The sequence below is a fragment of the Oncorhynchus tshawytscha genome, linkage group LG10 (assembly GCF_018296145.1).
Source record: "Oncorhynchus tshawytscha isolate Ot180627B linkage group LG10, Otsh_v2.0, whole genome shotgun sequence".
NCBI classification, from domain to species: Eukaryota; Metazoa; Chordata; class Actinopteri; order Salmoniformes; family Salmonidae; genus Oncorhynchus; species Oncorhynchus tshawytscha.
The window spans coordinates 47398666-47424920 of record NC_056438.1 but is presented as its reverse complement, the minus strand read 5'-3'; the positions used below and the strand labels follow the sequence as shown (position 1 = coordinate 47424920).

General features: G+C 43.2%; 1 protein-coding gene across 2 annotated transcripts; it reads right to left on the bottom strand.

Annotated features, from left to right (window-relative positions):
* Positions 1–22129, bottom strand: LOC112260332 (segment polarity protein dishevelled homolog DVL-3-like). 2 transcript variants are annotated; one of them, XM_042328628.1, is made up of 15 exons: positions 21550–22129; positions 10597–10666; positions 9499–9635; positions 9121–9233; positions 8697–8829; positions 8479–8569; positions 7832–7901; positions 7500–7639; positions 4799–4875; positions 4523–4590; positions 4244–4393; positions 3815–3946; positions 3425–3592; positions 3074–3295; positions 1–1365 (listed from the first exon to the last, which is right to left on the bottom strand). In XM_042328628.1, exons 1-15 carry the CDS (start codon positions 21708–21710, stop codon positions 986–988), a joined length of 2112 nt encoding a protein of 703 aa, XP_042184562.1. In that variant the 5' UTR covers positions 21711–22129; the 3' UTR covers positions 1–985. The 2 variants fall into 2 exon arrangements, with proteins under 2 accessions (XP_042184562.1, XP_042184563.1); XM_042328629.1 differs by having other exon boundaries at positions 9514–9635; positions 21550–22127.
* Positions 22130–26255: the final 4126 nt, after the last annotated feature.

Below are 26255 nucleotides of genomic sequence, written 5' to 3'. Positions count from 1 at the left end.
TTAAAGTCATAAAACTATATTTATAAATAAAAATACATTTTCTCAAGAGTAGTGCAGTGTTTCCCAAACTCAATCCTGGGGACCCCCAAGTGGTGCAGTGTTTTTTTTGTTGCCGTAGCACTACACTGCTGATTCAAATGATCAAAGCTCGATGATACATTGATTATTTGAATCAGTTGTGTACTGCTAGGGCAAAAAGCTAATTGTGCACCCTTCGGGGGCCCCAAGACCGAGTTTGGGAAACACTGGAGTAGTGTGAAACAGTTGGTAAGAAAACTTAAGACGAAAATGTACTTTTAAAATCAGTCTAAGCTGGAAGCTCATGTTAAGTGTTGAAAAAGAAACTACATGTATCGGCGACCAGCTATGATAAAAACATAAGAACAGAAAGGGCCTCAATTCTTTTGCACTAAATTATTTAACTTTTCATTCTTTTTCATAGTCATACAAACAAACAAAAGCACACGTAAGGTTCAAAGGTTAGTGTTCATTTTCAAATTTTAGGTGAAAGGATGTATGGAGAGAGGAGCTGTTTATTTTTATTTTTACTTTGTCTCTGGCGGACTAAGGTTGGGGAGGACAGGACGTGGAGCTAGAGAAAAGAACAAATGAAAAACATCCACGTAGAAAAGCGCCAAGTCATCCCCAGCTGTTCCCCAGGCCTCCCTCCCTGTCACGACCCAAGCACAACTCGTCTCACAGGGAGGAAACTGAGAAAAGGCGCTTTGATTCCATCTGCGAGGGTGGGGGTTCTTCACTGAAGAAAGTATAGCGAATCAGATACACCCTCAGGAGCACAAGAGCAAGAGGACATTTCCAGCAGGGTTGGGCTCAATTCCATTTCAATTCTGGCAATTCAAAAGGAAATGACATTGACCCCAACTGTGATTTTCTAGAGACTTCCTCCTCCTGTCTGTCCACCTCAGCACTAAACAAAAAAAATCCCTAATCACCATTATGTGGTGCGCCTATGACATAACCTGCGTCACATGACGTCGACAAAGAACTCGCCGCGGTTGCCTACGGCCATGCGCAGGGACTGGCGGGAGCCGGTGAGCTCTGGGGGAGCGTTGGCCAGCTGTCGGCCTGGTGGGGCTCCTGGAGCAGCTGTGGCCAGGTGCGGGGGGTTAGGAGGCAGGCCTGGGGGGCCGTAGACCAAGCCAGGGCTGTAGGCCAGTGAGTGGGACGAGTGTGCGCTTCGATGGCTGTAGGAACTGCGGATGCTGCGCTCGCTAGGGGCCGCAGAGCGCTCGCTGGGGACCCGATTGCTCCTGATCTCTGATTCGCTGCCACTCCCACCCAACTTGTTGGAGCCCCCGGCACCGCCTCGGCCCTCGGTCTTACTGCAGTTGGAGCCGCTGCTCCCTGGAGACGGGAGCAAAACAAAGAAAGTGTGTTAGTATCCAACTACACTGCATAACCAAAAGTATGTGGACACCTGCTCGTCGGACATCTCATTCCAAAATCAAGGGCATTAATATAGAGTTGCCCCACCCCCCTGATGCTATAACAGCCTTTACTCTTCTGTTAAGGCTTTCCACTAGATGGTGGAACATTGCTGCAAGACTTGCTTTCATTCAGCCACAAGAGCATTAGTGAGGAGATGTTGGGTGATGTTGGGCGATTAGGCCTAGCTTGCAGTCGGCGTCCAATTCATCCCAAAGGAGTTCGATGGGGTCGAGGTCAGGGCTCTGTGCAAGTTCTTCCACACCGATCTCAATAAACCATTTCTGTATGGACCTCGCTTGTGCACAGGGGCATTGTCATGCTGAAACAGGAAATGCTTTCCCCAAACTGTTGCCACAAAGTTGGAAGCACAGAATCGTCTAGAATGTCATTGTATGCTGTATCATTAAGATTTCCCTTCACTGGAACTAAGAGGCCTAGCCCCAACCATGAAAAAACAGCCCCAGACCATTATTCCTCCTCCACTTAACTTTACAGTTGGGACTATGCATTGGTGCAGGTAGTGTTCTCTTGGCACCCGCCACAACAAGATTCGTCTGTCGGACTGCCAAATGGTGAAGCGTGATTCATCACTCCAGAGAACGCGTTTCCACTGCTCCAATGGTGGCGAGCTTTACACCACTCCAGCCGAAGCTTGGCATGGCGCATGGTAATCTTAGGCTTGTGTGAGGCTGCTCGGCCATGGAAACACATTTCATGAAGCTCCTGACAAAATGTATTGTGCTGACGTGGCTTCCAGAGGCAGTTTGGAATGCTGTAGTGAGTGTTGCAACTGAGGACAGATGATTTTTACGAGCTACGCCCTTCAGCACTCGGCAGTCCCGTTCTGTGAGCTTGTGTGGCCTACCACTTCGCGCCTGAGCCATTGTTATGCCTAGACGTTTTCACTTCACTATAACAGCACTTACAGTTGACTGGGGAAGCTCTAGCAGGGCAGAAATTTGAAGAACTGACTTGTTGGAAAAGTAGCATACTATGACGGTGCCACATTGAAAGTCAGAGCTCTTCAGTAAGGCCATTCTACTGCCAATGTTTGTCTATGGAGATTGCATGGCTGTGTGCTCGATTTTATACACCCGTCAGCAACGGGTGTGGCTGAAATAGCCGAATACACTAATTTGAAGGGGTGTCCACATACACTAAAGTATTTATCCTTCATACATAACTGCAAGTGTTTTATGAATGACTGGGTGTATGTTCTGGCTTTGCTGCGTGCATTACTGTACATGTTGAGTGAAGACCTACATTAAAATTACATTATCTATTACTGCAATACTCCTGTCATTAATCTTATCTTTTCAAGTTTTTCTATATCATCATTTTACACTGTGAGCTCTGTCAGGCATGCTAGTGCAGTGATGTAAGAAGCAGTGACTCCGTTTTGGGGTAGGCTCATGGGAGAGATTTATGATTTATGCCTGGGCCAACAGATTCATTGATATTTACTGGCCAACAAGTTAGAAAATATTGTTACGATAGTATGATGATAGATTTTCTTCGTAAAAAAATAAATAAAATTTATAGTGTTGGTTAATTCAAACTAGTTCCCCCTCTCTTAGTGTCTGGGTATGATTGAATACCGCTGGTGAGTCCCAGCTCTCCTCACCTTCGCTGTGTTGGCTGCCAGCACTGCCCGCCCCTACTCCTGGGAAGCCCTGGGGCAGGTCGTGTTGGGGCTGGGGGTTGTAGGGCTGGGCGATGGAAAACTGGTAGGGCAGGGACATGGGCCAGGGGGCAGCCCCAGGGTGGGGCAGAGGGGGCAGGGTGTCCTGGTCCGACGCCCCGCCGCTGGAGCCATCATGGTCGTGCAGAGAGAGGTGGGTCATGTCTGAGAGAAAAAGATCGAGTTATCATGAATATCAATGTTGCCGTTTTGTCTGCAAACACAGAAGGGCTAGGGACTAGGCGTTTGTTTTCAAACCATGAAATACAATGAGGATCTAGTGAAAACGCTCACTGCCACAGAGGTCTCCGAAGGTGTAGTAGCATTGCTCAGAGAAGGTGATCTTGTTGACGGTGTGGCGGATGTAGCCGGCCTTGAGCAGGTTACTTGCGTACTTCCTTGCCTCCCGTCGGTCCGAGAATCCCTCCATGTGATGAAAGAGCCAGTCCACCACATCTGAGCCTTTGGATACAGAAACACAAAACATACGAGTCTAGACACAAAATACACATTCCATGGCAATTAACCCACAAACTAGGTAGAAGAGACAAAGACAGGCATAAAATGGGGGCATTATAGAAAGACAACTAGACAAAAAGGAGAAAGTGAAAAACCAGAGGACAGGAAGACAGACTGTGAGAGAGAGGTAGAGCGAGACCGAGAGGAAAAGGAGAGTGAGCATACCTATGAAGGCGTTGGCGATGGTGATCTTCAGCCACATCCTGTCTCGCACCTCCAGGCCCGACTCCGGGGAAGCCATGGCCTTGGCGACAGTTGACATGTCACTGTGGATGGACAGGTGGAAATCGTCGAAGCCTGCGAGGAGCAAAATCGGGAGGTGGGTTACTGGGCTTAGCGACGGTAGGTATCGTGGTTTACAGGTATACAACGGGACAGTGCGTCAGTTTTGATAGGACGGAGGTCTTCCAGTGTATGGCAGTTTTGTGGGACTTTCAAATATTAGCTGAACTTGTGACAGACATTATATCATGTGCTCCGTCGCATACTAGCCTGTCTTCAACTGTAGATTTCATGACACAATAAAGCAAGATTGAGTGTTTTAAATACAGTTTAACTGGGTCAGTTTTGACAGGACCCAGGTGTGGGACTCACGTTCGGTCTCGGGGACGGAGCTGCCGATGGAGGAGCTGGTGGAGGTGACCGTGCTCATCGATGGGCTCATGCCATAAGCAGGGTACACCCCCGTCATCGCCGCAGTGTGGGACACCCAGGCAGCAGGGTCAATGGGCCGGATCGGCTCACCTGTAGGGGGAGAAAAAAACGGGGTTCGACGTAGTACATCGACTTCACGAAACACACACAAAAAAAAAAAAAAAAAGTCTTACATTTGTGTGTGTGTTGTGAGAGGAAGCATGGCAGGTGAATACTCACTTCTTGGCAGAGCAAAGCAGCTCCGAGGGTTAGGGTCCCAGCACTTAGCCACAGTCAGAGTGATGGGGCTGTAAACAGAGTTTACACACACAGTTAACACAGAGCTGGCAATGCTCACAATGCCATGTTTATACAGCTTAGGCAAAGTGGCAAAACTTGCACCTGTCTTTTTACAGATGAAATACAACACCAAAAGATAGTGAAAGCTAAAAATACAGGCTTAATAAGTCCTAAGACTTGTGGCAACTTGAGTGTGTTTGCTGGTGTGTGACTCACCCTGGCTTGTGTACGATGTCTCTCAGCACTCGAACCGCGTCGTCGTTGTTCATGTTCTCAAAGTTGATGTCGTTCACCTGTTAGGAGGGCGGAGAGAGTCTCTCAGTCAATCTATGGCATTGTTCTGGGTAATTGTGGGCTGTTCTGGGTAATTGTGGGCTGTTCTGGGTGCTGAAATCAGTCGTTTTTGATAATAACGTCATTTTATGTGACGACAGCGCTCCAGTCCGCCCACAGTAGTTGCCTGCTCAACTCCATCGTAAATCGTGGGGTCGAGTTTAGCCGGGCTAAAGTGGGTCGTATTCACTAGGGTTCACCATAGCAAAATGCTTTCAAACTGGAAACAAAAACAAGCATTTTCTTATCGGACATATTTAGGTAGATTCCTTCGCTTCAGTCGATTTTCTTCCATTTGGTGCTTCGTGAACACAACCCTGATTTCAACCGTTTGATCACCCTGCTGTTATGTCCAATGGGGGCCACTTAATTCACTCTGGTTTCAAGGCTGTGACAAAGAGTCCCAAACCCTCAAACAACACAAAAACATCCTGTGGTGGACTGCAATAGCATCGAATAGTCCCCGCGATATGCAACTGTTCAGGGAAGTCAGGAACCAATACACGCAGTCAGTCAGGAAAGCAAAGGCCAGCTTCTTCAGGCAGAAATGTGCATCCTGTAGCTCTAACTCCCAAAAGTTCTGGGACTCTGTGAAGTCCACGGAGAACAAGAGCACCTCCTCCCAGCTGCCCACTGCACTGAGGCTAGGTAACACGGTCACCACTGATAAATCCATGATTATCGAAAACTTCAACAAGCATTTCTCAACGGCTGGCCATGCCTTCCTCCTGGCTACTTACTCCACCCCCAGCCAACAGCTCCGCCCCCCCCGCAGCTACTCGCCCAAGCCTCTCCAGGTTCTCCTTTACCCAAATCCAGATAGATGTTCTGGAAGAGCTGCAAAACCTGGACCCGTACAAATCAGCTGGGCTTGACAATCTGGACCCTCTATTTCTGAAACTATCCGCCCCCATTGTCGCAACCCCTATTACCAGCCTGTTCAACCTCTCTTTCATATTGTCTGAGATCCCCAAGGATTGGAAAGCTGCCGCAGTCATCCCCCTCTTCAAAGGGGGAGACACCCTGGACCCAAACTGTTACAGACCTATATCCATCCTGCCCTGCCTATCTAAGGTCTTCGAAAGCCAAGTCAACAAACAGGTCACTGACCATCTCGAATCCCACCGTACCTTCTCCGCTGTGCAATCTGGTTTCCGAGCCGGTCACGGGTGCACCTCAGCCACGCTCAAGGTACTAAACGATATCATAACCGCCATCAATAAAAGACAGTACTGTGCAGCCTTCTTCATCGACCTTGCCAAGGCTTTCGACTCTGTCAATCACCATATTCTTATCGGCAGACTCAGTAGCCTCGGTTTTTCGGATGACTGCCTTGCCTGGTTCACCAACTACTTTGCAGACAGAGTTCAGTGTGTCAAATCGGAGGGCATGCTGTCCGGTCCTCTGGCAGTCTCTATGGGGGTGCCACAGGGTTCAATTCTCGGGCCGACTCTTTTCTCTGTATATATCAATGATGTTGCTCTTGCTGCGGGCGATTCCCTGATCCACCTCTACGCAGACGACACCATTCTATATACTTCCGGCCCGTCCTTGGACACTCTGCTATCTAACCTCCAAACGAGCTTCAATGCCATACAACACTCCTTCCGTGGCCTCCAACTGCTCTTAAACGCTAATAAATCAAATGCATGCTTTTCAACCGTTCGCTGCCTGCACCCGCACGCCCGACTAGCATCACCACCCTGGATGGTTCCGACCTAGAATATGTGGACATCTATAAGTACCTAGGTGTCTGGCTAGACTGTAAACTCTCCTTCCAGACTCATATCAAACATCTCCAATCTAAAATCCAATCTAGAGTCGGCTTTCTATTCCGCAACAAAGCCTCCTTCACTCACGCCGCCAAACTTACCCTAGTAAAACTGACTATCCTACCGATCCTTGACTTCGGCGATGGAAGCTATTTTGTAGATGACAACACTCTACTCAGAAAACTGGATGCAGTTTATCACAGTGACATCCGTTTTGTTACTAAAGCACCTTATACCACCCACCACTGCGACCTGTATGCTCTAGTCGGCTGGCCCTCGCTACATTTGTCGCCAGACCCACTGGCTCCAGGTCATCTACAAGTCCATGCTAGGTAAAGCTCCGCCTTATCTCAGTTCACTGGTCATGATGGCAACACCCACCCGTAGCACGCGCTCCAGCAGGTGTATCTCACTGATCATCCCTAAAGCCAACACCTCATTTGGCCACCTTTTGTTCCAGTTCTCTGCTGCCTGTGACTGGAACGAATTGCAAAAATCGCTGAAGTTGGAGACTTTTATCTCTACCTGTACATGACCATCTGATCATTTATCACTCCAGTGTTAATCTGCAAAATTGTAATTATTTGCCTACCTCCTCATGCCTTTTGCACACAATGTATATAGACTCTCTTTTTTTTCTACTGTGTTATTGACTTATTAATTGTTTACTCCATGTGTAACTCTGTGTTGTCTGTTCACACTGCTATGCTTTATCTTGGCCAGGTCGCAGTTGCAAATGAGAACTTGTTCTCAACTAGCCTACCTGGTTAAATAAAGGTGAATTTTTTTTTTTTTTTTAAACGAGCACGCACCTGCAGTAGCATGTCTCCAGGCTCAATGCGGCCGTCTGCGGCCACCGCCCCTCCCTTCATGATGGAGCCGATGTAGATGCCCCCGTCGCCCCTCTCGTTGCTCTGCCCCACGATGCTGATGCCCAGGAAGTTATACTTCTCTACGGAGGGGGGGAGAGAGAGAGAGATACAGAGAGAGGAAGAGGAAGAGAGAGAGGGGCAGAGCGAGAGAGAAAGACAATGAAAAAGAATGAGTGGTCAGGAGGTCTATGTAAAGCTTTATTGCAAGTTATCAGGAAACAGAGACCGCAGAATAGAGGGAACGAGAAAGACAGCCACAGAGAAATACTTACCCATGTTCAGAGTGACAGTGATGATGTTTAGTGACATGGTGGAGTCTGTGACGCTGCTGAATGATGACGACTAGAAAGAGGGAAAGGGGGGAGAAAGAGGTAAGAAAGTGTGTGTGGCACCGGACGTGACCGGGGAGACCTTAATTTACAGGCCATTTGAGAAATAGATACCCATAGACTTCCAGTCATTACGCTAACTTCATAGTGGACACGGAGCCATAGAAATGGTGTCCACGAGTTCATCTGACTCTGGGGAAGTCGATAAAAGGGCCTCGTTGCCAGAATCCCAAAGTATCCCTTTAACCACGTGACAATGATTTAAGAAATTAAAATAATGTTATTGAAATGAAACCGGTTCCACGGAAACGCGCATATGAAAATCACAACTGGCACGCAGATTGGTAGAAATAATAGGATAAACTGCATGCTTCCCTAAACTTTAAAAACCTCACGTGCCGCCTATGAAGTCTTTATAAAATATTTGCCTCCGCGTTTCTATGGTCGGATTTTCAAGCAAGGGACGCACTGATAGCCTGCCTACAGCAGTTGTTTTGTTCTCCCGGTCAATTTGGCAGGCAACAATTATATTTATTGGCGTTTCATTTTATTTGGCCACGGAAACCCTGGCGTGTGTCTGCCCATCTCACCCTTTCCATGTTGGATGTCTTGGGTTTCCGGCGGCGCCGGCGGTGTCGCCTCATCAGGCGAGAGGAGCTCTGTTCCGTGGAACTGCTGAACCTGGGGGACAAAGTTCAATAGGGTTAGGAGAACCTGCGAGAACTAAAGGTATTAAGTCAAATATACAGGAGGCAAGAAAGTGAAGGTTGGCGGAACGTTGCGTAATGGTTATCTAGGAAGTTCTCACCGGCTGGTGGCGTCGTCATCCTCAGAGTCGAAGCAGCTGGTGGACTCCAGCTCGCTGCTCATGAAGGACGAGCAGCTGTCGTATTGGCCCAGCTCCGCCCCTCGGCCCACCCGCGAGTAGCCATTCCTCCCACCTGCAGGGGGTGAGAGAGGAGGTAACAAGAGTTACACAGGGGAGGGGCTCACAGTCACAGCGCTATATGCCCAGTTCCTAATCAGCCTCTGGGAACTTCATGTAGTTTGGATAGGTATAAAGCGATGGTAATAGCTCCACATTTCCCCTTGTTAGTCTGGGTGGAATATGGCTGTACAGCTCATACACCTATCCAACAACTAGGCTAGATCCCGTGTCAGGCAGGGAACTGGACAGTATAGTTGAGATATTCTGAGTGAGAGGAACTGGAGGGCGCCGACTGCTCTCTGACCATGCTCGCGAGTGTGTTTCCGGCGCGGGCGCTCCCTCGCTCTTCTCTGGGACACCATCGAGCCCGTCTCCGTCTCGTTGTCCAACGAGTCTCGTCCACCTGTGGCCTTCCCGCTGCAGTGAGAAATGGAGAGGGGGAGGAAAGGGGGGGGGGTCACAGAGATCATTATTTCCACATTGAGAAAATGTTGTTGTGCTCAGTGTTGTCATGGTTATTCAGCAGATATTAGAAGCACAATGGAGATTATTCATCAAGACTAAGCCTATAAAGACACTCGGAGACAAACCCACTTACTCACACGCACAACATCTCTCACACACAGCCAAACAGAAATGCAAACAAATTCAAAATGTGTGCGCACAGCTAAACACACACAACCTAGAGAGAACTGACTGATAAGAGGGGGGTCTGGACTCCCCGATGCCCCCAGTCCTCTCCAGGGGGGGTGGCGGCAACTCGGACAAACTCTCGACCACAGAGCCACCATCTGAGTGAGCACCGTCCCCCGACACCAGCTGAGGACACAGAGGTAGACAGACCAACTTTGAGACCCTAAGAATCACACATCCTCAATCTAAGAATCATTCAAATTTTATTTACATGCACTATGCAGCTTTTTTTTTTTTTTTTACAAATACATTTTACAGCAAGCCAGGTCTGTAACCTAGGTGACAGACAAGACACACACTGGATACCAAACATTTCACTAGAACTTCACTAGCTTGATCAGATAGGCAGAGACAGAGGCAAGGCCAATCACACATCGACAGATTTTTGTTCTACCTCATGTTCTTTTCAGCACTACATAGATGTCGATTACTAAACTGTTGGATATGAGATAAACGTACAGAAACATGAACAGAGACGACTGTCCTTTCCTGACCACGCACTGTACGGAATAAAGCCAATAACTAGGGCCCAGAGATTTCCATAGTTATAGTAACAAGGTTGCCCCCCCCCCCACACAAACCATTTCCTTCTTAAACAAACCCCTCCTTCATTTCGCCGCTCTGTGACTTGTGATTCAATCTCCTCATTAGGCGCAGTGAAGCCCTTTATTTTGGAGTGATGTCTACGATCCTGTGATTTCAGTTTCTCTTAATTAGATCTCAAAACGGAGAAACAGAGTATAAAGAGGAGGCAGAGCAAAGAACCAGATGAAACAGCCATGGAGAGATTGGAATCATTGGTCCGTGTGTGAGATGAGAAATGTAGGAGTTTTACAAAGACATAAATAACTAGTGTATTTGGAAGGGAGTTAGAAAGATTGACGAGATACAGAATGCGTGAGAGAAAGTGTGTGTGTGTGTGTGTGTCACTGTTATTCCTAACATCATTATGTAGTAATGATATTATCAGACAGATGGGCGGGGCTTCTCTCTAGGGACAGAATACTGTTTGGGGTCAATAGCATCCCCAACAGATGGTTGTCATTGACAAACACTTAAGACAAAGATGAAGTGTGCGCGCGCTTACCCAAGATACCACACGGCCATTAAAACAAGGTAGTTTGGCATTGTCATCAGATATCTCTTCTTTCACTACCCTGCAAGGGAAAGAGAGAACAACATTGACTCACCATGTGTACACAAATGCTGGTAAGGAATGCAAAAACACTTAAAAATACAAATACTCCCGGTCCCAACAATAAGAAAACAGTCTAAAATCCCTGCTTTGGACCAATACCACAAAGACATTCTAATAATTAGTCTGATGGTAAAAACTATATTGTTCTAACGCTTCCAGCTTCTGCACTCTCATTTGTTACATTACTGTGGTAGGTAGTGAAGTTACCACACTGAACAAAAAATATAAAACGCAACGTGAAGTGTTGGTCCCATGTTTCATGAGCTGAAATAAAAGATCCCAGAAATGTTCCATACGCACAAACTGTGCACAAATTTGTTTACGTCCCTGTTAGTTCTCCATTGCGAAGACATGCCACACCTGTCAGGTGGATGGACTATCAAGAAGCTGATTAAACAGCAGGATCATCACACAGGTGGACCTTGTGCTGGGTACAATAAAAAGCAACTAAAACGTGCAATGCCACAGATGTCTCAAGTTTTGATGGAGCATGCAATTGGCATGCAGACCGCAGGAATGTCGACCAGAGCAGTTGCCAGAGAATTGAATGTTCACTTCTCTACCATAAGCCGCCGCCAAAGCGTTTTGAGAATTTGGAAGTACGTCCAACCGGCCTCGCGACTGCAGACCACGTGCAACCACACCAGCCCAGGACCTCCACATCCGGTTTCTTCACCTGCGGGATGGTCTGAGATCAGCCACCCAGACAGCTGATGATACTATGGGTTTGCACATCAGAAGAATTGACCTGACTTCAGTGGGCAAATGTTCACATTCGATGGCCAATGGCACTCTGGAGAAGTGCACTTCACGGATTCATTTGGGATTCAATTGTACTGGGCAATTGGCAGACAGCGTACGGCGTTGTGTAGGCGAGCGGCTTGCTGATGTCAAAGTTGTGAACAGAGTGCCCCATGGTGGTGGTGGGGTTGTGTTATGGGCAGCCATAAGCTACGAACACAATTGCATTTTATTGATGGCAATATGAAAGCAGAGATACAGTGACGAGGTCCTGAGGACCATCGTCGTGCCATTCATCCACCACCATCACCTCAAGTTTCAGCATAATGCAAGACCGCATGTCACAAGGTTCTATACACAATTCCCAGAAGCTGAAAATGTCCCAGTTCTTCCATGGCCTTCATACGGGTGCAGGGTAGCCTAGTGGTTAGAGCATTGGACTAGTAACCGAAAGGTTGCAAGGTCAAATCCCCGAGCTGACAAGGTACAAAATCTGTCGTTCTGCCCCTGAACAGGCAGTTAACCCACTGTTCCTAGGCAGTCATTGAAAATAAGAATTTGTTCTTAACTGACTTGCCTAGTAAAATAAAGGTAAAAAAATAAAAATACTTACCAGACATGTCACCCATTGGGCATATTTGGTATCCTATGGATCGACGTGTACGACAGCGTGTTACAGTTTCAAGCAAGTTCGCACAGCCATTGAAGAAGAGTGGGACTACATTCCATGATCAACTCTATGCTAAGGAGATATGTCATGCTGCATGAGAAAAATGGTGGTCACAGGTACTGACTAGCTTTCTGGTTCTGATCCACGCCCCCTACCTTTAAAAATGTTTTTAAAAAAGGCATATTGTTGCGTATACATTTTTGTTCAACACAAAAAACAAACAAACCTGCAGTCTCAAATTCCAATCTAACACAATGTCAATAGTTCTTCAGTGCAATTTGCAGACCGGTTTGAAATCAAATACAGTACCAGTCAAAGGTTTGGACACACCTACTCATTCAAGGGTTTTTATTTTTTACTCTATTGTAGAATAATAGTGAAGACATCAAAACTAAGAAATAACACACAATGGAATCATGTAGTAACCCCCCCAAAAAGTGTTAAACAAAAATATATTTTATATTTGAGAATCTTCAAAGTAGCTACCCTTGATGACAGCTTCGCACAATCTTGGCATTCTCTCAACCAGCTTCACGAGGTAGTCACCTGGAATGCATTTCAAGTAACAGGTGTGCCTTCTTAAATGTTGATTTGTGGAATTTCTTTCCTACATCATGTGTTTGAGCCAACGTTGTGACTAGGTGGGGGGTTATACAGAAGAGCCCTGTTTGACAGTCCATCATTACTTTAAGACATGAAGATCAGTCAATATGGAACATTTCAAGAACTTTGAAAGTTTATTCAAGTGCCAGTTGCAAAAACCATCAAGCGCTATGATGAAACTGGAAAAGAAGACCCAGAATTACATTAGAGTTAACTGCACCTCAGATTGCAGGCTAAATAAATGCTTCAGAGTTCAAGTAACAGACATCTCAACATCAACCGTTCAGAGGAGACTGCGTGAATCAGGCCTTCATGGTCGAATTGCTAAAGAGAAACCACTACTAAAAGGACACCAATAAGAAGACACTTGCCAAGAAACACAAGCAATGGACATTAGACCGGTAGAAATCTGTCCTTCGGTCTGATGAGTCCAAATTTGCGATTTTTGGTTCCAACCGCAGTGTCTTTGTGAGACGCAGAGTAGGTGAACGGATGATATCTGCATGTGTGGTTCCCAACATGAAGCATGGAGGTGGTGTGATGGTGCTTTGCATGTGATTTATTTAGAATTCAAGGCACACTTAACCAGCATGGCTACCACAGCATACTGCAGTGATACACCATCCCATCTGGTTTGTGCCTAGTGGGACTATCATTTGCTTTTCAACAAGACAATGACCCAAAACAAACATATTTGACCAAGAAGGAGAGTGATGGCGTGCTGCATCAGATGACCTCCACAATCACCCAACCTCAACCCAATTGAGATGGGTTGGGATTACTTGGACCGCAGAGTGAAGGAAAAGCAGTCCACAAGTCCTCAGCATATGTGTGAACTCCTTCAAGACTGTTGGAAAAGCATACCTCATGAAGCTGGTTGAGAGAATGCCAAGAGTGTGCAAAGCTGTCATCAAGGGAAAGGGTGGCTACTTTGAAGAATCAAAAATATATTTAGATTTGTTTAACACTTTTTGTTACTACATGATTCCATGTGTAATTTCATCGTTTCGATGTCTTCACTAAAATGTAGAAAATAGTACAAATAAAAGTAAAACCCTGGAATGAGTAGGTGTATCCAAACTTTTCACCGGTACTGTATATGAACCTCTCAATCCTGACCCTCAGAGGAGATGGAATTCTACCAGGAGCTCAATCTGGCAAAATACTTTGCATTTCTCCACTGTCTTGCTAGACAGCTAGGCATAAAGGCGTCTTCAAGCTTCAGTTAGGCTGGCGCCTAACCATACTCAGACAGGCAAAACAAATGAGTGTGCTCGCCTGAAAAACAAAAAAATGGCAATAGTAACGTTTGCCAATTTTGAAACACTTCCCCAAGAGTCAGAATTAATAGAAGATGACTGAAGAAATCTTAGTCGCGCAATTTTACATCTAACGAAGATGTGTGGAGCAGTATTTCTCAAGTCAAAAAAATATGTGCATATGCGATTTGTCTCTCGTTGAATGACAACAAACCTTTAATTGAATAATCCCTACTGTTGACCAATCACCGGAGCTTCGACTTCGACCGACATCGGGCTTGCCACGATAAAAAATGTGCGCACAAAACAAAAAAACCTTGCCGAACACCAAAAACAAACAAAAATATCACTAAATGTTTCAGCTAGGAAGCATGAGGAAGCCTTAAGCCATTCTCCAAAACAGACCATTGAAGTGTTTCACTTCACTAAAATGGTCAACACTGAGAAACTATTTCTGACATGGCTCTGATACATAGTCTTCCGTATTTTAAAACCCCCAAACACTTTATCCAAAGCACATTCCTGATGTTAAAGTGATAGTTCACTCAAAAATCTAAGTGAAGACATTTCCTGTGATAGGATGGGAGATGGACTCATTTTGAGACTAGAGGTTCCTTTCCCATTTCAGACATGTTGCAGGCGTAAGGGCTGGCTTGTAAACCAGCCAGTGAAAAACATGGCATTCCAGAGTAAGTGACCAACCATTGGGTCCAACCAGTCTGCATTCCATTTTGACAACAGAAAGAAAGAGGAGACCATTATTTTGGTCCTTTCTCCCTTAATGCATGTGTCAAACAAGTTTAAACTTGGACAAAATGTCGATACCATATGCCGGTTTTCAACGTATTGGACAGCTATGAAGAAGCAGAAAAATTACAATGTTTCATTAGAACTACAACTCCCACCAGCTGCATACTGCATGTCTCACTTTTGACAGCTTGCCGGGCTACACATTTATAAAAAATAAACATTTTAAGGCCACAGCATAATCGAATATAATACACCGTCCTGTGAGTTAACTCGGGCAGGTACGCTTGAGCATGCTAACAAGGCTGCAGGAGTTGTGGTTGGAAATATACTTTTCTAACTTTCACAAATATTTCTAAAGTGTTTCCCCTATATTCACGCTGCTTCGAAATCGTTGCAACCACTCAAAAAAAAAGATTTAAAAAACTGATATAAAAGTATGTCAAACTGCCTGGAAGCAACGTCAGCACAATAACTGTTCGTCGGGATCTTCATGAAATGGGTTTCCAAGACCAAGCAGCCGTATACAAACCTAAGATCACCATGCACAATGCCAAGCTTCGGCTGGAGTGGCGTAAAACTCGACGCCATTGGACTCTGGAGCAGTGGAAACTTGTTCTCTGGAGTGATGAATCACGCTTCACCATCTGGCAGTACAACGGACAAATCTGGATTATGCAGATGCCAGGAGAACGCTACCTGCCCGAATGCATAGTGCCAACTGTAAAGTTTGGTGGAGTGAAGGGAAATCCCCACGCTACAGCATACAATGACTTCCCAGACGATTCTGTGCTTCCAACTTTGTGGCAACAGTTTGGGGAAAGCCCTTTCCTGTTTCAGCATGACAATGCCCCTGTGCACAAAGCGAGGTCCATACAGAACTGGTTTGTCGAGATCGGTGTGGAAGAACTCGACTGGCCTGCACAGAGCCATGACCTCGACCCCTTCGAACACCTAATCACCCTAACCACCCATCAAACCAAACACTGCATTCCACAATAAAAACCTCATACCAACGGTCAAGCATGGTGGTGGTAGTGTGATGGTTTGGGGATGCTTTGCTGACGACTTGCCTTAAGAGAAGGAACCAATAATTCTGCTCTACATCAGAGAATTATACAGGAGAATGTCAGGCCATCCAGCCGTGAGCTGAAACGCAGCCGGGTCATGCAGCAAGACAATGATCCAAAACACACAATCAAGTCTACATGAAAATGGTTAAAAAGCAATGAACTTGACATTTTGGAATGGCCTTGTCAAAGTCCAGATCTAATCCCAATTGAGATGTGGCAGGACTTGAAATGAGCAGTTCATGCTTGAAAACCCGTAAATGTCGCTGAATTAAAGCAGTTCTGCATGCAAGAGTGGGCCAGAACCACCCCACAGAGATGTGAGAGACTGATCAACAACAGCATTTGGTTGCAGTCATTACAGCTAAAGGTGGCAAACCCAGTTATTGAGTGTAAGGGGGAAATTTCTTTTCCGCAAAGGAGAATTGGGTGTTGCATAAATTTGTTAATTAAATAAATAAAATATGTACTTTTTTTGTTATTAGTAAACTCATGTTCCCTTTATATAAATATTAGGTTTTGGTTGAAGATCTGATTCAGTATAAAAAATATGCAATATATCAAAAAACAGATACGGTACCTCTAGCTTAAATCGCTGGATTTTTGATAGGCATTTTATATTATGTTACTTAGATTGACGCACCGGTGCGTCAATCGCCTCTAGGGGGTAAATCAGCAACATTTTGCCACTGCGGCCAAGAGGTCGGCCTCTAAAATGTCAGTTGGAAACAGGGCCATTGTCCCCACCCCCCCTTCTGCCCTCAGAACAGCCTCAATTCGTCAGGGCATGGACTCTACAAAGTGTCGTAAGAGTTCCACAGGGATGCTGGCACATGCTGACTCCAATGCTTCCCACAGCTGTGTCAAGTTGGCTGGTTATCCTTTGTGTGACAGACCATTCTTGATACACACAGGAAACAGTTGAGCATGAAAAACCCAGCAGCGTTGCAGTTCTTTAGACAAACCGGTGCTGGCACCTACTACCATACCCCATTCAAAAGGCACTTAAATCTTTTGTCTTGCCCATTCACCCTCACTCTGAATGACACACATACACAATCAACGTCTCAATTAAAAGGCTTAAAAATGCTGATTTGTATTGAAGCAACAAAAAAAAGCATGACTTTCAATATAAAACGCGACCCTTGTCAATAGATAGCTCCCGCTTTCTCACGTTGTGCTATTTACAAACGAACACTTGACTGACTCAACTGTTCTGGGGAACTAAGGTCATCTTTATTATGTAATTAATGTGACAGGTGAAATGAACAACGCAATCTGCTTTTATCTCCTAACGTATTACACAAGTTGACTGCAGGAATTTACTTCAAAAGTATCAACAAGTATTAATTTATTAAAAAACTTCAAAGAAATTGTTAACGATATTGGGGAAAAAAACATCCAGTGGCTATTTACAAATACCCCGGTATAGGGTATATACAGTATACCACCCAAGTCTATTAGCAGTGTTCCTAATATTTTGTACACTCAGTATTTACAGTGGCTTGGCTTTTTTCCTATTTTGTTGCCTTACAACCTGGAATTAAAATGGATTTGGGGGTTTGTATAATTTGATTTACACAACATACCTACCACTTTGAAGATGCAAAATATTTTTTACTGTGAAACAAGAAATAAGACCAAAAAAAACAGAAAGCTTGAGCATGAATAACTATTCACCCTCCCAAAGTCAATACTTTGTAGAGCCACATTTTGCAGCAATTACAGCTGCAAGTCTCTTGGGGTCTCTCTATAAGCTTGGCACATCTAGCCACTGGGATTTTTGCCCATTCTTCAAAGCAAAAGCTCCTTCAAGTTGGATGGGTTCCGCAATCTTTAAGTCATACCACAGATTCTCAATTCGATTGAGGTCTGGGCTTTGACTAGGCCATTCCAAGACATTTAAATGTTTCCCCTTAAACCACTCGAGTGTTGCTTTAGTAGTATGCTTAGGGTCATTGTCCTGCTGGAAGGCGAATCTCTGTCCCAGTCTCAAATCTCTTGAAGACTGAAACAGGTGTCTCAAGAATTTCCCTGTATTTAGCACCATCCATCATTCCTTAAATTCTGACCAGTTTCCCAGTCCCTGCCAATGAAAAACATCCCTACAGCATGATGCTGCCACCACTATTCTTCATGGGATGGTATTCTCGGGGTGATGAGAGGTGTTGGTTTTGCGCCAGACATAACGTTTTCCTTGATGGCCAAAAAGCTTAATTTTAGTCTCTCACATGCCCTTTGGTGAACACCAAATGTGTTTGCTTATATTTTTTTTAAAGTAATGGCTTTTTTCTGGCCACTCTTCTGTAAAGACCAGTGTGGAGTGTATGGCTTAAAGTGATCCTATGGACAGATACTCCAATCTCCGCTGTGGAGCTTTGCAGCTCCTTCAGGGTTATCTTTGGTCTCTTTGTTGCCTCTCTGATTAATGCCCTCCTTGCCTGGTCCGTGAATTTTGGTGGGCGGCCCTCTCTTGGAAGGTTTGTTGTGGTGCCATGTTCTTTGAATTTTTTTATAACGTATTTAATGGTGCTCCATAGGATGTTCAAAGTTTCTGATATTTTATAACCCAACCCTGATCTGTACTTCTCCACAACTTTGTGCCTGACCTGTTTGGAGAGCTCCTTGGTCTTCATGGTGCCCCTTGCTTGGTGATGTTGCAGACTCTGGGGCCTTTCAGAACAGGTGTATATATACTGAGATCACGTGAAACTTAAATGAAGTCCACCTGTGTGCAATCTACTTATGTGACTTCTGAAAGGAATTGGTTGCACCAGATCTTATTTAGGGGCTTCATAGCAAAGGGGGTGAATACATATGCACGCAACACTCTGATGAAGCAAGCTAAATGACACATTGTTTGCTTAGCTAACTCGCTACATTTCAAATGGATGGGCTAATGTTACACTCAATTATATGAAATTACATGATCAATTTAGGTTTGATGATCATGAAAAACATGCAGTTACTTGCTGTATAACTCTGATAAAGCTAAATGTGGAATTATCTGAAAAGTTGTGTAGCTAGTTCTGATTACCCCTTGATCATGACTCAGTTCCATTACACATAAGAGTCATAGGACGATGGAGTATTTATTACTGGGAGTTCTGTTAAGAGCCCCGACACTCTGTCTGAACATTAACACACATCGCTTGCGATAAGGTTTTGGAAGCATATGGACCTTATCTTTCATATCAGTGAGAAATTAGCAAAAAACATGAAATTGATACACACCTTTATAGGGTTAAGACAGTGTATTTTGCATTTGCAAAATAATTTATATGTATTTTTCTAGAACTGTATCGCAATGAGAATCATTCACATTTAAAACGTAACCCTCTGCACCGTAGAGTACGGTTACATTAATATTGTGGATAGTTCGATTAAAACATGTACATGCTTTGCAAGAAGAACAATTTCCATAATAATCCTGTTTACACGGACAGATCTAAAATCAGGCTACGGGATGGCACTCTGATAAATGAAGAAAAATCACCAATCATAATAAATGTTTTACCACAGCAACCATGTTGTTTTTGGGAAGCATATTTGATTCAGAGCTCAGACATATAGCTTGCGTGTGAAAACTACTTCTAAGACACACAGATTAAGTTGTTTCGAACTTACTTCACTCGCGCTAAAGAGGGAGGCTCGCTCGGTGGGTGCTAGCACATGCACAGATCGAATACACAGCTGGAACTCCGATTAAGGCATTTACACTTCTTCATAATTTGAAAGATTGCTCAGAAAACCAGGTGTTTTAATCAACGTATGCTTACTTAGATTTTGAACTTACGCCGATTAGCCCCATAGAGTTGATGTCCGGGCCCCCGTGCAAATATAATTAGCATAATAATAAAATCTGTCCATTTAAGCCTAGAGATAGTTTTTTTTGCTTTGAAAGGGTCTCAATTCACCACATCCGCCGATGTCACACTTCCGCATCTGCGGTGAAAGGTCAGAGTTAGAGCTGTGTTTGTCAGACCATGAGACATCCCGAAAATCAGTCTTCCAACAAAATCTGTATCGTCCAAAATGGTTTGGCCTACCCCTCTATGGAAGAATGTGACTCTCACGAACACCATGGTGTTTTCCGTTTTGCTCTACGACCCCCACACGCATCTTGGGACTCGTTTGAAGTCGGTACAGCCGATCTGCCAACTGCTGTCTGTAGAGTCCGAAAAGTTTGGGCTACACACTAATGGAACACACCCTCTGTGGAGTTTTGTTCTAGGAAACCCATGGGCCTCAGAAGACTCATCTGAAGGTCCCCTGGTATTAGTTGAAAAAAAATGAATGGAAGTATTTATGGAGACTGTTTAGTGCAAAAAGTAAGGGGTTGAATACATGTAAAAAAATATTTTAAAAACCATAATTTTTCCTGATTTTTCTTTTCTCTCTCAGATAGATATAGGGGGGTATCTGTTCCATGTAGCAAATCTGTTATTCAATGCATTTGTTTGTGCTAATTGCAGTAAGGTCAAATAAAGGTTATCAACTACATTTTTTTATTTATTTTTATTATACTTCAAGGGGTCTTAAAATTCGAAATCAAATAGCTAAATGATACTTGGTGTGACCTTAAAACAATTCCATATAGCTTAGTAGAACCACCCTTCCCTTAGACTGCAATGGGTTTTAAAATAAGCAGAGTAGATGTTTACATGACTACTGCCATAATCAGTTTAATATAGAATTATTACTGTGCATGTAAACGTACTCATTGTGATGTTTTATTTACTAACCAACTATGTAAGAACTATGTGCAGGTGTTTAAGTTGCTCACATCAGTAAATTGAAAATATGCACCTTTTCTTGCAAAAAAACGATTCAATGTTTCGGTTGCTTGTAAGTGCTTATTTATACTTTTTTTTAAAAGTACATACAGGCCTTAAAGGCAGTAAATGATGATAGTTGCTGGTGTATTTGTTGAGTAAAGAATGTATTTTGACGTAATGCTTGCAGAGCTGGTGAATGGTAGCTTGAATTGTAGTTTTCTGGGCAGAGAGGATATCATCATATTCATCATCTCCTTTGTCCCATACTGGTTTCACGACTATTGGGAATTTTGACTGTGTATGGCTGTAACGATTATGGAATTTTGGGTAATATTAATTGTCATGCAAATAGCCACGGTTATTGTCAAATGTATCATTTTTATTCCAAAATGTTTTGAGCTTGTTGTAATGCATCTTTTAAAAATACAACACAGCTTTAACGACAGCTCGAAATTTTGTTTTTGACCGCTGGGAACTTTTGGAAATTACTTTAACGATAGTTTCTCCTTGCCTGCAGTTCTACTCCTAAAATGATGTACAGTAAAATAAGTAACTGCTATTGGGTAAATTATATTTACTTGAAAATTACGTTAAATCCACCCCCTACTAAAACAAATGTATTAACACGTTTACATTATTTTTGTCATGGCTATTACCCATAATTGTCGGTTACACGATTATGTATTAACGTTAATTCTGCCAGATCTAACTTTGGCTGTTGTAACGTCAGCTAACTGACGTTAGTCACAAGCAAAAAATAAATAGAACAGAGAGACGAATAATGCTAAACAAAGGAATAAAACTCAAGCCATGATCATCATTCATGATGAGAAACATTGAGACGTTGGTTAGTTGGCTATAGTAACAGTTTTGAAAAAGATTATGATTATTTCATCTGTGATTTAGACTGAAAGTATAGCTAGCTAAATACAGTAGTTAACTACCATAATAAACTGCTTGCTAATAATGCTCACCCAAAATCGTCATCCATAGATTTGAAGAAGAACTTGTAGTTGGGTTTCTTCAGAACATTTTTGAAGTCCGCAAGTGTGACCCTGTCCGCGGGCACTGCCAATTTGACCAGGTAGGGTGTTTCCTGGTCGTCGAGGTGATATATGACTTTGGTCTCCCCCATTGTGGGCTGCTGGGGCGAGGCAGGCAGGGTACATCAAGCCGCGGGCCTGGATGGCTCCCTCTCGGGCTCCGGCTCCCCGTGGTGCTGATTCCCCCGGCTTTCTGGCTAGCCAGCAAGCTAGCTTCCAGTTGTTCTTTTGAATCCTGCTAGCTAGCTATTCAGAAGCACCTTGCTCCACAAAAGGTCCAGCCAGACGACGACTGATTAGCTATGTACCCTGATATTATTTTTTACCAATTTGAGAAGGAGCCACATGCGTGTAACTACTTTCAAATCTTGGCTAAATGTGAATTTACGCAGTCGTTTTTCGAGCTAGCTTGCAGTTATTTTGTTGAATACACACGAAGAATCCTTCCTCCCGAGTTCAGAATGCAGTCTACAAAAACAAACACCAACCCAAACCCAAAAGTTCTCCCTCTATCGGAGAGGAGGGGAGAAAAATAATCGACTTGGTTTAATTAAAGGGAAATTGCGCCACGTTTGAACCTTCTATTCATTATCTCCAGCACTAAACCAGTCTACATATGCGAAAACAGCGCGTTTTTATGATCTGTGGTTAAAAATAAGGTCATAATGTGCTTATCTGTGACATCACAGGGTAGGATTAAAAGTAAAAAAGTTTTAAAAAAGTGATTTTCAAAATATGCAAGGAGTTTCTAGCCCAAAGGAAGGTATTTTCTTGCTCCCCATTGTTAATCTTAGTTATATTTTTCTACAAAATGTAGAAATGCACAATTTTCACATTATGTTGACATTCCAGTGGAGGCTTCTCAGAGGAGAAAGGGGAGGACCATCCTCTGTGAATTTCATAAAAATAGTGATAAAACTATGCTAAATATATTCACGTCACCAAATAATTGATTAAAACACACTGTTATGAACGTCTACAGTAGCCTCAGCAGCACTCTGTAGGGTAGCGTCACCCTTACAAAAATGTACCATGGTAGAAAAATGAAAAAAAAAAAAAACATGTTTTTTGGGTCAACTACCATGGCACGAAAATACCATGTTACTGGTGCAAATACCATGGTATTTTCCTGCCATTGTAGTGACCAAAAAAAACATAACTACCATGGTACTTTCATTGTACTAACATTCCATTTTCCTGCCATGATAGTGAACAAAAAAAACACATTTGTTTCATTGTACTAGCTACCATGGTACACAAATCAAATATAAAGTGGTGGGAAAAGTACCCGATTGTCATACTTGAGTAAAAGTAAAGATACCTTAATAGAAAATGACTAAAAAGTGAAAGTAAAAGTCACCCAGTAAAATACTACTTGAGTAAAAGTCTAAAAGTATTTGGTTTTAAATATACTTAAGTATCAAAAGTAAATGTAATTGCTAAAATATACTTAAGTATCAAATGTAAAAGTATAAATAATTTAAAATTCCTTATATAAAGCAAACCAGATGGCATCATTTTCTTGTATTTTTTTAAAAACGGATAACCAGGGGCATGCTCCAACAATCAGACATCATTTACGAACAAAGTATCTGTTTAGTGAGTCTGTCAGATAGAGATAACTAGGGATGTTCTCTTGATAAATGTGTGAATTGGGCAAGTTTCCTGTCCTGCTAAGCACTCAAAATTCAAGAGTACTTTTAAGTGTAAGGGAAAATGTATGGAGTAAAAAGTACATGATTTTCTTTAGGAATGTTGTGAAGTAAAAGTAAAAGTTCAAAAATATTAATAGTAAAGTACAGATACCCAAAAAAACACTACTTTAGTAGTACTTTCAAGTATTTTTACTTAAGTACTTTATACCACTGGAACCATGGATTTGCCAAGGGTAAATAAAGGTTAAATGTAAAAAAAATGTTTTTCTAAAAATGGTAGTACAATAAAAACAATACCATGGTTTTGTACTGGCAGCATGTAGTGAAACATGAATGCATGGTAGTTGTTTTACCATGCTTTTTGGGGTAGTGACCAAAAACATAGAAATGTATGATACTCACATAATGCAACATTAACTTCTCACTCTGCAATGGCAAAGCATAGGCCTAGTACCCTCTTATATCCCTTTAGTTTATAGTGAAAAACCACAACACACATGGTCTAGTAGTGTAGTGTACCCTCTTAAACCTTGGGACCTGGATAGCATATGGTGAGAAGAATGAAGGGAGTCTGAAACCTTGGAGATTTAAAATAACTAGATAGTTTATCTGGTGCATCTCTCTTCAAAACAGTTTTCAGTTGGCTCTCTCACATTCAACAGACTTGGCTACTCTTATAGTACAATTCTAAATAGCCAACACACCAAACAAACCATTTGTAAAATGGTATTAATTAGCATCTTATCTCATAGATACATTTTCATCATGTAATTCTCAACATATCCCTAAAAACAGCAAGTTACAATGTTTCCCTTTTTTTAAGAATGTGTGAACGTTCATTGGTCCTGTCACCATGACTAGGACAGGCTAGCTTGACTGGAGTTATCTTCAGTCTTCTATGCTAACAGACTTTTAATAATTAAACTATCAAAACATTATCAAAAAATGTCAACAATTATATCATTACACTCCACTTAACTTTGTGTTTCATATTCTATGCTTTATAACTCGCCCACCGTGATGAAAACATTTACAATATTTAGTTTATCTGGTGCTTCTCTCTTTAGTTTCCAGTTGGCTTGGCTCTCTCATTCAAGTGACTCACCTGAGCAGTGTTGCCAACTCCTCAGTAAGGAAAGTAGCTATTGACTGTCCTAAAAGTCCCCAAATGACGTCATCCCCTAATTTGCATAATTGGTCAGGTGCATGTAATTGTGATGGATGCTGAAGGTGAGAGGAATAACGTCGTGGGAGAGACAAAAAGTGAGTAAAAAAACACCCTAAATATGTTTAGAACTACAAATGAACTTTCTTCAGTCGATTCTTGTTTTTTTTATGTCAGAATTCCAACCCTCCCCCTTTATCTGGGGTTGGGACCGGCAAATGTGACCCAAAAGAGACACTCTGGCTGAGTTACTTATTTAAAAATAATAATAATATTATATTATTATTATTATTTTTTAGTTTAGTTTTCTTAATTTGGTTTGGTTTTTAACCTTATGGTCCACTTAGGAGCCTACAACAAGTCACAGTAAAACATGAACATTTTTAACCATAACATTTTTTACATTTTTTTGTATACAATCTACATTTAATAATCTAAATGGACCAAAAAGAGACAATAGACAAAACTGTCAATGGCAATGTGAGAAAATTATGGTAACTAGTCTAGACCTAATTCAGATTAATAGTTAAAAAATAAAATGTAAGCCAGGGTGGGATCAGCCAGCCATGCGCATTCATTTGCAGTCTGGATGCGGAGGGGTGAACATCTCCTTCTCTGACTGCAGCTGGGAGGGACTGCTGCGTGAGGACTGGGCCGCCTGTGAGTGCTTTGGGACAGGGTGGGGCCCACAGCAGCACACGCTGCTCGTTGAGAAGAGTAAGAACAATATGTGCTTTCAGGTCAGTCTCCAAAAGTCTCCAATAACACCAGAAAAAGTCGCTAGATTTGTCACTAATCGCTTTTTTGAAAATGTGTTGCTAGAAGGGTCTGAATACTCGCTAAATATAACGACAATGTCGCTAAGTTGGCAACACTGCCGAAAAGGCAGGCTAGCGCGAGAGACACTGTAGAGTGAGAGTGGTGAAGCAACCACTAGAGCCTCCGTCTGTGGGCCGAAATAAGCACAACACCCTTTAACTTTAAATACTGTAAATGATTACAAAATGCCAAAGATTAGGCTACAATACATTATATATACACAAGTATGTGGACATTTAGCTATTTCAGCCACACCCATTGCTGACAGGTGTATACAATTGAGCACACAGCCATGCAATCTCCATAGACAGACATTGGCAGTAGAATGGCCTTACTGAAGAGCTCAGTGACTTTCAAGGTTGCACCGTCATAGCATGCCACCTTTCCAACAAGTCAGTTTTTCAAATTTCTGCCCTGCAAGAGCTGCCCTGGGCAACTGTAAGTGCTGTTATTGTGAAGTGGAAATGTCTAGGCCACACAAGATCACAGAATGGGACCGCTGAAGCTCGTAGCGTGTAAATATCGGCTGTCCTCAGTTGTAATACTCACCACCGAGTTCCAAACTCCCTCTGGAAGCAACATCAGCACAATAACTGTTAGTTGGGAGCTTCATGAAGTGGGTTTCCATGGCCAAGCACACAAGCCTAAGATCACTATGAGCAATGCCAAGCGTCGGCTGGTGCATAATGCGAGGTCCATAGAGAAATGCTTTGTCAAGATCGGTGTGGAAGAACTTGACTGGCCTGCACAGAGCCCTGATCTCAACTCCATCTAACTCCTTTGGGATGAATTGGAACGCCGACTGCGAGCCATGCCTAATAGCCTAACATCAGTGCCCGACCTCACTAATGCTCTTGTGGCTGAATGGAATCAAGTCCTTGAAGCAATGTTCCTACATCTAGTGGAAAGCCTTCCCAGAAGAGTGGAAGTTGTTACAGCAGCAAAGGGGGGACCAATTCTACATTAATGCCCATGATTTTGTATGAGATGTTTGACGA

What these genes read in the sequence shown, in the direction of transcription:
- LOC112260332 (XM_042328628.1), bottom strand. Translation starts at nt 21,710, where the DNA reads ATGGGGGAGACCAAAGTCATATATCACCTCGACGACCAGGAAACACCC. An exon ending in CTGGAGACATGCTACTGCAG is followed by an intron (nt 4,876 to 7,499) that starts GTGCGTGCTCGT and finishes CCCTCCTAACAG; the next exon opens with GTGAACGACATCAACTTTGA. An exon ending in CTTCGGAGACCTCTGTGGCA is followed by an intron (nt 3,296 to 3,424) that starts GTGAGCGTTTTC and finishes TTTTTCTCTCAG; the next exon opens with ACATGACCCACCTCTCTCTG.